The 12,174-nt window shown below is 46.6% G+C and overlaps 1 protein-coding gene across 1 annotated transcript in view; it reads right to left on the minus strand.

Annotated features, from left to right (window-relative positions):
• Positions 1 to 8,177, minus strand: part of JAZF1 (JAZF zinc finger 1) — a 188,377-nt gene extending 180,200 nt beyond the window's left edge. The window contains exon 1 of the mRNA XM_015617865.1: positions 7,963 to 8,177. Within this exon, the coding sequence (XP_015473351.1) occupies positions 7,963 to 8,077 (115 nt within the window). The 5' untranslated portion in view covers positions 8,078 to 8,177. The remainder of the gene's footprint in view (positions 1 to 7,962) is intronic.
• Positions 8,178 to 12,174: the final 3,997 nt, after the last annotated feature.

The raw sequence follows: 12,174 nt of genomic DNA on the forward strand, positions 1-12,174 counted from the left end.
AAGTGCTCAGCTTTTCACAAAAAATAATTCTGAATAAATAAGAAGATCTTTATTAGTTACCAGTCATTCGATGGCTTTATTTCACACAGTGAAATCTTTCTCAAAATCAGAAGAAATGTTTCAAAATTCATCTACAATCAAGTTCTAATCTCTTTGTCCATAAAGAACTGATCAGCTTGGCTTCAAAATCCCATTCAATTTTCCCCTTAAACTGGTAAATTTCTTCAATGTCCACTCCATCCTTTGTAACACAAAACGATAACATTATAAAGATACAACACCTGTATTTAAGTCAGTTCAGTCTTTAATGAATTACAGTGTCTGAAATGAAACTGCAGTAATATACTCCATCCTGTGCACTTCTGAGAGACACAACAAGTACAGTGTCATCAGCATCTCTGGTGAAAAAATCCATTCCCCTTGTTTATCACAGCACAAAGTTAAGACAGAGTTAAGAATTGTAAGAATTCAGGGAACACAAAAATTAATAGCCAAGAAAAAAATCATTAAACCATAAACTGGAATATTTTTTCTGTTCTACATCTCTGAATATTGGTCCATCATCTCATAACTAAAGTGTAATAAACTGTATGCACTCTCCCAAAGCATTTCTAAAAGTCTCAAGATAGAATTAGACACTGAGTAACAGGAATTGGTTGTTTAATTTTTCATGTGAAGTTATTCACTGAGACAGTCCTTTAAAACCAAGGACTCTTTATTGTTAAACACAGCTGATTTATCAAATAAATTCTCTAATTGTCACCATTTCAAATTAACACTAAAATCTTTGTCTCTGCTTTTCTGCAAGTGTACAGAGCAGCTATTTTCTTAGATGGTTATCATCCAAATTTTGAATAACTGGTGCTTACTAGAAATAAATAAAATGAATTCTCAGTGAAAAACAGCTTATTCAAGAAAAATAATTATAAATAAAGAAAAAAAAATTCAGGAGCAGCATAAAATGTACACTGCAAGCAGCAGGCCTGTAGTGCTTCCTTCTTTTGCATTGAAGTATTCTGCCGCTTGACACAAAATATTTCTGATTACTTGTTTGCATTTACACTGTATTCTAGAAGAGGAAGGAATGGTAGGTAATATTCAGATTGAAAAGATGTTTCTTCATCTTCTGGCATCACTCCTTCCTCAAATTATTTTTTACTATACACTTACTATTTATTATTATACAATTTCACATTCCTCAAGAAATTATAAAGTGAAAAAAAGATCATTTGACTGCCAGCCACCTGATTATTTCACAGTTCTTGTAAGAACTGGAAGTCAGCAATGAAAACACCGTCTCAAACCCTGGAGTGCACACATGATAATCACTATAAATTTCACCACAAAGGTAAATATGCCCTACACAAGTGAGGTGTAATGCCACCGCTACAAGTTACCTGATGTTTCTTCAGGTTTCCATTTTCCAGCTCTTTTGTAGATCTGCTGGCATACGAGAGGAACAATCCCTGCCAGTCATATGGATACAGCACTGCAATGGGCCTCACCCAAAGCCACTCCAAGCAAGCAGAGAAGAAAGGAAAGATGCCTATCGGCTTTATGTGAGACCTTCAATCTTAAAAATGAAAAATCAGTTTGCAGCATGTTCACAGATGTTTTCTTTCAGTCTTTCCTTCCCAGAAAATACATGACTCAGGCTTTACACCATTAAACACTTTGTATCTTATCCTCCATGTACTTGGTAACCTCAGAGCAAGAAAAAATTTCATGTCACAGAAGTATGAAAAAACTATGTTTTAGTCAAAGTTTAATAACAATTCAATCTTCCTCCATATGATTAATATATTCTACAATTTGTTACAATAATCACATTTACATTTTATCACAATTTATATTCAAACCCAAAGAGCAAAAGAAGCCATACTTGTAAATGCAAAGTTATCCAAAAACCTGCTCTGCTCAAGATTACATGTGGGGGAAAGAAGTGCTGATTAGATCTTTTAGTCGAAAAAGTCTTTATTTGATAGAAATGCCTTCCTGAGATAGAAGGGCCTTCCTCACCATAACAACCTGCAAAGCAAATAACCAACATCCTTGGAAAACAGATCATTCCACTTCACTGTGAAATGCGTTTTAAATAAGAAACAAAAACGACAGTCGCAAAAGTACTGGGCAGAGGATGAACTTTAGCTAAATGAAGTCATAAATGTAGGAAGTTGCTTTTCATGAACAATAATTAGTACTCCCACTGAGGTAAATGCACATAATTGCTTATTTTGCAAAGACACATGTTCATGCAGTGGTATTCATTACTGGCAACTAAGTATGGGTCTGTCCTCTGATTTCCAGATGCTGATGAGAGCACTTAATGCACTGCCACATCAGTCCCAGTGTAAAAAGCCTTAGGTTAAGATTTACCACCTTTTCAAAACAGCCGGTCTCAACTCCAAATGTTAAATTACACATTGAGCAAATGCTAAGAAAGTTACATGATGGCAGCCACTAAAATGATGTTCACACTCTTGTGAAGAGCTCAGCTTTAAGTGAACACAATCTGTCATACAGACTGAGGTTTTCCAGGCCTTCCACAGATGCTGGTGTGTAGCCCCTCATCCTCATCTTTAGCAACACTCAACAGTTGCATCTTCTTATGCTTGTTTTACACAACGTGCAGTCAGCACCAATATAGAAGCTGTCACCTCTGTCAGACTTCACTTTATCCAAGATGCTGATAAAAGTCTGGGCAACACAGCAGTGGGGAGCAAAACCTACATTTTAGCAATACCAAATGCCATCTTAGCACGTGTTCACAGCCAGCTCATCATTCAACACCTCTATCAAAGTGAGGACACCACAACGTTATTCGTATGACTGAGAAAATATAGAAAGGGACAACTTTTAAAAAGGTACATGCACTCAGCCAATGGCTTATTCAACTACTTGAGCTCTTTGCTGGGGAATCTGGCCCCTTGACTGCATAATATCAAGAACTGAAGACACTGAAGGCAGCAAATGTCAAAGCTAGCACCAGACATGGAAATTCATAAGCCTCTTTCTCCCTCCATATGACCAGAACTTTCCAGATGGGTAGTATTTTATATGCAAAGTTTTGGTCCGTCTTCTGCACTTATTCTTTCATGAAGGAAGTTTTATTTTCCTTGCTAATCCTACCACTTAGGAAAACAGTTGTTCCTGCTCCCACAGCAAGTACTTTGTGTTGCAGGATCCACCCGAGTATTTGGGAATCAGTCAAGCTTGATGAAAAGCTCACAGTTCCAACAGCAATACTACAAAAATACCCCACTGAAAGCTATCCAACACTGGGACTTCTTGCAAAGCTATGATGAAATGTTCAGTGACAGTCTATCATGTTTTTGTGCAATTACTGTATAAGCAGATGGTCTTTTTTTTTTTTTCCCTTCAAATTCTAGTAGTTTCAGTGCAATACAAATATCAAACTCTAGTTCCTGGTAAGAGTGTATTCAGATTTATCTTTTTTATCTCTTCCTGTCCACTCTTCCACCTCTTCTAGCCAACCACATTTGGACACTCATCTCATTTCCATCTATTTCCTCAATGCTTGATGAGCCTCAGGAGAAGCAGGATTGCTCTTATCAGCCAAAGAGCCACACAGGTCCATACACACATCAGTACTTACCATGAACCAAGTGAACACGAAGTGCCTCACACAAACAGGAACCTCACCCGATTTTGAAGTATTTTACTAAAAAAACCATGCAAAAATGAAAATAAACTAACAGATGCTATCAAAACCTGATGAAGAGATTCAGTTTAAATATTGGTCCTTCAACATCAGAGTAAACTTCATCTTAGCAACTAAGAAACTACCTGAATCATCACTCTAAAGGGTGTGGTTCAACAGGTAGATTGAGGGAGCAACAAGTTGGGAAAAAGGGGAGAGGAACAGGAAAAATAGCAAAAAAAAAAACCCTTACCAAAGATGTGACCCTCTGGACCTCCTGGGCTTCTATGAACAGCTCAAAATGCCCCAGAATACTTAAGTGTATTTTCAGAAACACTCTGTGGAAGCAGTTGTGCCATGTTGCCACAGCTGAATATTTGGCAGTTCAAAATTGGTGGGGTCTTTTTCCTCCTCTCCTGACATTACTAAGGGGAATTGAGTCTATTCTGTCTGTCAGCCTGAATCTGGCTAATTGAATTGTAGTAAATTGACCTTTTGCTTGTGGACTAGAGATGTCAGAAAAGTCAACCAAACTACCTGCAAGGGGTCAGAGCAGACAAAACAGAGGCAGGGAGTCAGCCTAGCGAGGCAGACCAAAAGCCCCCCTTCTCGGCACACTTGCAGGGAAGGTAACAGCACTTCAGGTTGCTTGGACAACGTGCTCATAGAAGAAGCTGACAGAGAAGCACTTACAAATCAGCAGTTTTAAATCAACATCCACTTCCAGCCGTGAGCCACAGAAAATGTGAATACATTGTTTAGTAGCACTGCTATGGACTGCAGAACAGTCTCACTGCAGAGGACACTGGCCTGCCTTATGAAAGACCCCAGAGCAGTGCTTCTGAGCAAGCCCAATTCTTCACAAGGCTTTGATCTATAAATGCAAAGCCCAAAAAGCAGCTGATGTGCACCCAGCACCGCCTCAGAGTTGAATACTTCATCCAACAGCCATAACTCTCCCCAGTTACATGCAGTGATTTTTTTCAAGTAGCTGGTAAATTCTTACTTGCTCACTAAGATATAGGTGGAAAAAAAATCCCCCAACCACACCACTGTACACTGAATTATTTCATTACAATATGATTATTCATTAGTATTACAAACAAAGCAAGCAACTGTGGAATTGCTCAGAAATGCCTGCAGAATGCCTCAGCAGTGTTTCACAGAACCACAGAACAGGTAAGGCTGTAAGGGACCACAATGGGTCATCCAACCTCCTGGCTTAAGCAGGGTCATCCTAGAGCACGTGGCAGAGGATTGCATCCAGATGGTTCTTGAGTATCTCCAGTGAGGGAGACTCCACAATCACCCTGGACAACTTGTTCCAGTGAGTAGCCACCCAAATGATAGAGAAGTACTTCCTCATGTTCAGGTGAAAATTCCTGTGCATCACTTTCTTCCTGTTGTCTCTTTTCCTATTTCCTTATGCTGAGTTTTTTCTCCAAAGGCTGACCAAAAAATCCCCTAAGTGTTTGCTCCCACTTTTCAGATACACAGTACAGCTCTGAGACACAACCACATTCCCACCAGTGCTCCACTGATGATGTGAATGATTAAGCTATCCCGTGAAATGTGGCAGAGCAGCAGCAGCCAGACCACCTAGAGCCTGTGCCATATACCCTACCCCACACACACTGCTGTGCACAGCACCAAGTTTGCTCTCTGTGCTGTAACACCGTCTGCCCAGCAATCACCCACTTCAGTTTAAACTAATAATGGAATATAACTCAATCAAGTTTTCTTTATTGCTGCAGCACTCATTGAATGTCCAAAGCAATCTATTTTTACATGGCATGTTACTCTTCACTGCGTACACCAAAAAATACAGTCAATTTTTATAGCAACACATTTCCAGGCCTGTACAATGGCAAAAGCTGGACACCGTTTGCATCATCTTACTGAGAATGTAATTCCAACATAAGCTCCTATTCAGACATTTAGTCCTTTATTTCCTAGCTGCTTTCAGGAAGGTTAATCACCTTCCAGCTGAGCACTTAACCGATGAGTTTTCACAGATTATCATCCTTTGGGCTGTGACAGGAGTTCCTCTCACCCACCAAACCACAGAGTTTAGCCTTTGCATAAGAACTTTGGTGCCACTGGTTCAACTCCCTACTGATTTTCCCAGGGTCTCATACAGGTAACATAACATTGCCACATCTCGTATTCACAAGCAGCTGAAGTTCAACCTGCTGTCATGCAGAGGTGTGATGTGAAAAATAAAGCACGAGCAACCTTATGTCATACCCCAGCAGTCTGTACTCAAATCAGCTGCTTGAGCGTGCCACTACGTGCAGAGCCTCAGACGTGTGTCCTGGAAGTCTTGGCAAATGACACACTCTATCGAACGTGCGTGTGCTCAATCCATAACGCTCTAACTTTGAGAAAAGGAAAAAGTTATGAAGGCTATAGAATAAAATACATAATTATTTTAAAATTACAGTATTTCAGCATAAAGTTCTCTTCTCTGTGAAGAAGTCTCAGGACTGCTTACTGGGACTCTAACAGCAATGCACAGACCATGTGGGCAGGACTGTGTCTTCTGTGACACCCTGTGGGCTGTGGCACCTAAAGGCTGATAATCCACTCAAGGGACGCAGAAGATGACTTATGAACTTGCATTTTCGTTAACTATTTCCCATAAGCTTTTCTGGTGTAATGCAATGCATGGTATAGGAAAAGGTAAGAATCTGAGATTAAAAAAACCCAACAATATCACAGTGGTATGCCTGCACCACGTCGGCTCATAAATTACACAGTTTTGCGGTATGTGGTTTTGTTACCTCATACTAGGCATCGTGATAATTATGAGAACCACACCTTGCATCTTGCTGACCTATAATGCTACATTAATGTAACGTTACACTCGCAATTTAAGCTTCAGTGATTTTTTTCAGGTACTCAGGCAGGCTTATTCCAACTTTAATAAACTGAAATGCATGCTAGCTTCATCGTTTTGTAGCAGCACTGTTTCTTTATACTTCTAGTGAAACACTTAGTCCCTAGGTACTTAAAACTTCTGAATTTTTCCCCCTAGTTTTAAAACTTGGTCTCCTTCAACTAGCTCGTTTTTTGATAGCTTAAGCACCGTGTTTTTATTAGCAAAGAGAGAAAGTCGCGAAGACGCAGATGGGAAGCAAGCGGCGCAGCAGCCAAGGCAGCACACCTGCCGGGGCGGAAAGGTGCGGGGAGGCGGCAGTGCCGTGCCCGGCTGCGGACGAGATGCTTTTGCGGGTAGAGCCTGCGCTCCGGCACGCCGGAGGCCCGGCCGGGCGCGGGCAGGCCGGTCCCGCCGGAGGGGGGAGAGGCAAAGTTGGCGCCCGCGGCCGGCCGGGAGCCGCGCCGCCCCCTCCTCCCCTGGGCGCCGCCCGCGCCGCCGAGGGGCGGCCCCGGCGCCCCTGCGCACGCTCCCGCCCGCCGCCCATGAGGCGCCCGCGCCGGGAAGGCACTGACGAGTCATCGCCCCGCCGCGTCCCCGCCCCCGCGGCCCTGGCGGGACGGGCGGCGGACGGGAGCGGGGCGCGGCGGCCGCGCGGGGAGCCCGCAGGTGATGCTCCGGCGCGGCCAGGCCTGGGCTCCGCGGCTCAGGGCAGCGGGTCCCGCCCGGCACGGCCGCCTTCTTCTCCCTCCCTCCTGCCCGGCCCCGGGGGCTGCGCCGGCCCCGCCGCCGGGCGCTCTCTCCACGCCCACCGCGCCGCCGGCCCCGGGCTCCTGCACGCCGGTGCCTCCGCCGAGAGGCGCCTCCCGCGCTGCGGCGGCCGGAGCGCGACCCGTGCTCCCCGCCACACCTAGCAACAGCGCTGACAGGACGCAGTGGCGGCGGCGGGAGGAGGAGGAGGAGGAGGAGGAGGAGGAAGCGGAATGGCTGCCGCGGCGGCGGCTCCCTCCCTCCCCGGAGCCCTGACAGCAAGCGCCGGGGCGGAAGCAGCAGGCGGCGTGCTGTGCCCGTCCTCCTCCCTCCTCCTCCACCGCCGCCTCCTCCTCCGGGCTCCTGCGCTCCCTCCTGCCAATGCAAACTAACTCCCCCTCGCCAGGGCCGGCGGGCTGCACGCCTCCCCCGCACCCACCCATGCCGCCGCGCCGCACGCCGCCGCCTCCCCAAAGAGCGCTCCACGTCGCCCGCAGGACCTGCTCCTGCCACTCCACGCCCGCCGACCCTCCTCCCCCGGCGGCCGCCGCGCCCCGGCTCCCGCTGCACCTTGTGCCCCCCACCCCGCCCCGCGCCGCCGCCGCCGCACACGCGGCCCCCGCGCCCCCCGCCCGCCCTGCCCTGCCCCGGCCGCGGCCCCGCGGGCACTCACCGATGTGGTTGTCCTCGATGTGCTCGATGAGCTCTGCCAGGGTTGGGAAGTGGAGCCCGCAGCCCCCGAACCTGCAGGCGTTGGAGAAGAAGGAGGCGGCGGCGATGCCTGTCATGGTGTTACATCGAGATCCCCCTGCGGTGCCTGCTCTGCCAGGGCCGGCGGCGGCAGGGCGGGGAGAGGCGGGGGCAGGGGGGGAACGGGACGGAGAGAGAGAGAGATGGGGAGCGAGAGAGAGGGTGGGGGTGGGGAGGAGGAGGAGGAGGTGGCGGCGGCGGCGGCGGCAGCAGCAGCAGCAGCGTCGGGAGCGGCGGAGGGGAGGGACGGGCTGGGTGGGGGGAGATGAGGCAGCCGCAGCTGGGAGGAGGGACCAGCGCGGCTCTGTAACAGCTGTGCTGCCCCGGCGGCGGCCGCCGGCGGCGGGAGGAGCAGGGCACCCGCGCCGCCCTCCGCCGCCGGGGGACACCGCGCCGCCTCGTCCGGCCCCGCGCGGGGCTGCGGGCGAGCGAGGAGAACTTTCCCCCTCAGCCTCTCGGAGGCAGCGGCGGGGCTGGGGTCTCCTCCTGCGGCCGGCGGGGCCAGGGGAGATGCTCCGGGCTAGTTGGTGGGGCCGGGAAGGTGGCGCCTGCCCCAGGGGGCTCACCCAGCCGCTGGGAGTTGGCTCCGACCGCGGCCGTCACCTCCACCCTCCCGGGGCGGGGAGCGACCAGCCCTCGCCGAGATCGCTAGACTGAGGGGCGGTCATTCCTTTCCCAAGGGGGCCGAGGCCGCCGAACGCAACCTTCACCTGCTCGGCGCCGAGCCGCAGGCCCCGGGCACCTGCTCGGGGTGCCGGGGTCCCCCCGCCGCCGGCTGGGCTACGGTCGCCCTTCCCCTTGAGCTGCGGGTCACAGATCCCCGGGCCAGATCCTTCCCGGCTTCGCCTCCCGCTGAGGCGAGTCAGGGGTGTGAGATTGTGGCCCTGGGGAGAAAAGTTAAACAGGAGTCGCACACACGTCGCTCCCAAATCCTATTTTGATTTTGTCTCCAGAAAGCTATTCAGCAGAGAGGCTGACTGATTAATTGATTTTAATGAAGGTCTCCCTAGGCTCAAATTCGCAGACAGCTTTATTTAAAATTAAAAGGAAAAAAAAAAACCAAAACCAGATTGCTTGTCAGGAAGGCTCTCCTTCTCCCCCCCCACCCCCCCCCGCACTTCTCTTTTATATTAATATTTTTTCAATAATTACCAGACTCTAGCATATTGTTAATAATTTTGAACAAAAGTGGGGCTAAAAACCCCTCAGAATCTGCATGAGATTCTGAATTGTATGGACATAAGTGGTTCCACTGATCCTGCTGACAGATTACAATCCCAAACTGTTATCTCTGTGAAATCAAGAGTAAGCCTAACCCTTGTAACCTGTATTGGAGGTAAGGATGTTCCTAGCGTTGCTGTGGAAGCCAAAGAATAGCAAATCCTAGAAATGCAGTAGGTTAGAAATGAAAAAATGAATGTTTGCTTATTTGCTAGAAGGACAAAATCTCTTAAGAGCTAGTTCCTGGTGTCCTGTATACCAGAAAACCAATCATTTGTGTTCAGAATAAAAGCTTTATCTTGCCATTTATTTTAGTAATTTTTTTACATCTTCACTTTAATATTTTTCTGATGTCTTGCCCTCAGCCACTTGTATTTTTCTGGGCGTATAAACCCACTCCTTTTAGTTTACATCGAAACAAGCAAAGCAAAGACAAAGCCTTTCCAGAAGAATACCATGTGGAGAGGAGCCTTCTCTCACTTCAACACTCCACCCAAGCTGGAGTTTGTAAATAGAGTTTGCATAGCCATGAGATACTGAATTATTACACTTAAAAAAAGAATAGTAACATGGACACATGATAGTCTGCAGTATGTTTTCAAGGTTCACTGCAGTCAACATATAGTTTAGAAGACTGGAAAACTGCTGCTTTTAGGCATTTCATGAAAATGAATAATTCTTTTGAATAATACAGAGGCACATCTGTCATTTGGCCCACCCGTTTCAAGCATAGCTACTTCAGATTTTACTATTCTAATTTCTCCACTGAGTTTCTGTTATTATCAAAGGAATTTGCTCACTGTGAGTGGACTCGGTGAAGGAGGAGTTGTTCCTACCTAAGACGATAATTCTGGAAAGTCATGCCACACAAGCTGCTGTCATGAATAATACCACAAAGTCAGGTCTGTGGAAGTGCCCTTGTAACCAAGACATAAACAAACAGTGAGTGTGGAAAAGGAGTGAAAAGGGAAGATAAGTATCTTCCCCAATAAATTGCAGTTTAGAGACTAATCTGTAGAATCAAACACATAGGCCTTTTTAAATGTATGAGCAAAAATTGTCTTGGTGTCGTTCACCAGCATAATTCAAATAGAAATTTTCTAGGCAGTAAATCAAGATTACTCCGAATGAGTATTAAATATAAGAATTTCATGTTGCTAATCTATCAAGGTTGACAGATATGTGATTTAGTCTGTTATGAAACAAAACTGTGATGGACATTGAGTTGTTATCAAAAACTTTTAATAGCTATTAACAAAGAGCACTGGTCACCTACAAAGAAATTAAAGTACACTTGTGGCTGACAAGTAATAACCATTATGGTTAACCACCTGCTAGTAACATACAATGTAATGATTGCTTTCTGATGTGTGAACTTGGCCAGTTAGCTGCAGGTCTCTTTTCATTTATTGTTTGCTAAACTCTCAGGATTTTTGTGACCCTTTGAGGTAGAGAGAACACTCAACTCTTGCAGCAGTCAAGAAGACTTGCAGACTCTTGCAGAAGTCAAGAAATCCAGGAGCTACTGGTGTCCCATAGGGATTCAATTCAGTATCTTTTGATGAAATTACTCCTATTCTTTAGGGCCTGTTTTGGTACATATTCAACTTTGAGGGCTTCAGTAGAAGTTAGGAAGGATAGTTAAAATCACTTCATATGTTGTTTCCTATGATTTAAAAACTTGGAACACTCTCCCTGCTCTTCCATAGAGGCAGAAGGGATTTCTTCCCAACACTATAAAGAAGTTTCTGCCCCTGGTTTTGATGTCCAGGCTCATGACAGACAGGCATGAACAGACGAAGTGAAGAATGCCCCCAAAATTAACTCTTCCCATACCTGATTCATTGTTGTTGTCATGTTACTGTCAGTGTATTACAGAAAAAATACATGATGTCCTGATAATAAGTGGTGCTTGTAGAAAGAACACCCACCCTTCCTCATTTATTTGTTGTTCTTTTCTCTAGTACCTGGGAGGTGGAGTAATTTTACCAAACTTCTTATCAGTAGTTTATCTGATCCAGTATGTTCTGAAGTTCTTTGTTATGAATGATCACAATGTGAAGAGCATTATTTGTCATGGGTCAGTGTTGGGACTGGCACTGTCTAACATCTTTATTGGCAACATGAGCCGTGGGATTGAGGGCACCTTCAGCAGGTTTGCCAATGACATGCTGGAGGGAAAGTTCACCAGCTAGAGGGACCTTGACAGGTTTGAGAGATGGGCCTGTGCATTCCTGAGGGAATTCAACAAGGTGCAAGGTTCTGCATATGGATCAGGAAAATACCAGGCAGAAATACAGTCTGGACAGAGACTGGATTACAAACAGCCCTGCAGAGAAGGACTTTAAAGTGTTAGTGGATGAGAAGTCTGACATGACCTGTCAATGTGCACTTTATCCCAGAAAGCCAAACGTGTCCTGGGCTGCATCCTGTGTGGCCAGCAGGTCAGGGGAGGTGATCCTTCCCCTCAACTCTGCTCTCCTGAGTCCTCACCTGGAGGACGGCATCCAGCTCTGGAATCCCCAACATAAGAGGGAGCAAGTGCAGAAGAAGACCACAAAGATGGTCAGAGAGCTGGAGCACTTCTCCTATGAAGATAAGCTGTAAGCTGGGGCAGTGCAACCTGGAGAAGAGAAGGCTCTGGAAACACCTTTCAGTGCCTCAAAGGGGCCTATAAGAAGGTTGGAGAGGGGCTTTTAACAAGGGTATGTAGTAATAGGACAAGGGGTGACAGCTTTAAATTGTCCTAATGCTTTCTGAAGGCTTAGATTAGGTATTATGAAGGAATTCTTTATATTGAGTATGGTGAGACATGGGTACAGGGGCACACTGGGCAGCCCCAGGGAAGTTGTTGGGATGCCCCATCCCTGGAAGTGTTCAAGACCATGTTGGATGGGGCTTTGAGCAACTAGGT

Source organism: Parus major, chromosome 2, assembly GCF_001522545.3.
Source record: "Parus major isolate Abel chromosome 2, Parus_major1.1, whole genome shotgun sequence".
NCBI lineage: Eukaryota > Metazoa > Chordata > Aves > Passeriformes > Paridae > Parus > Parus major.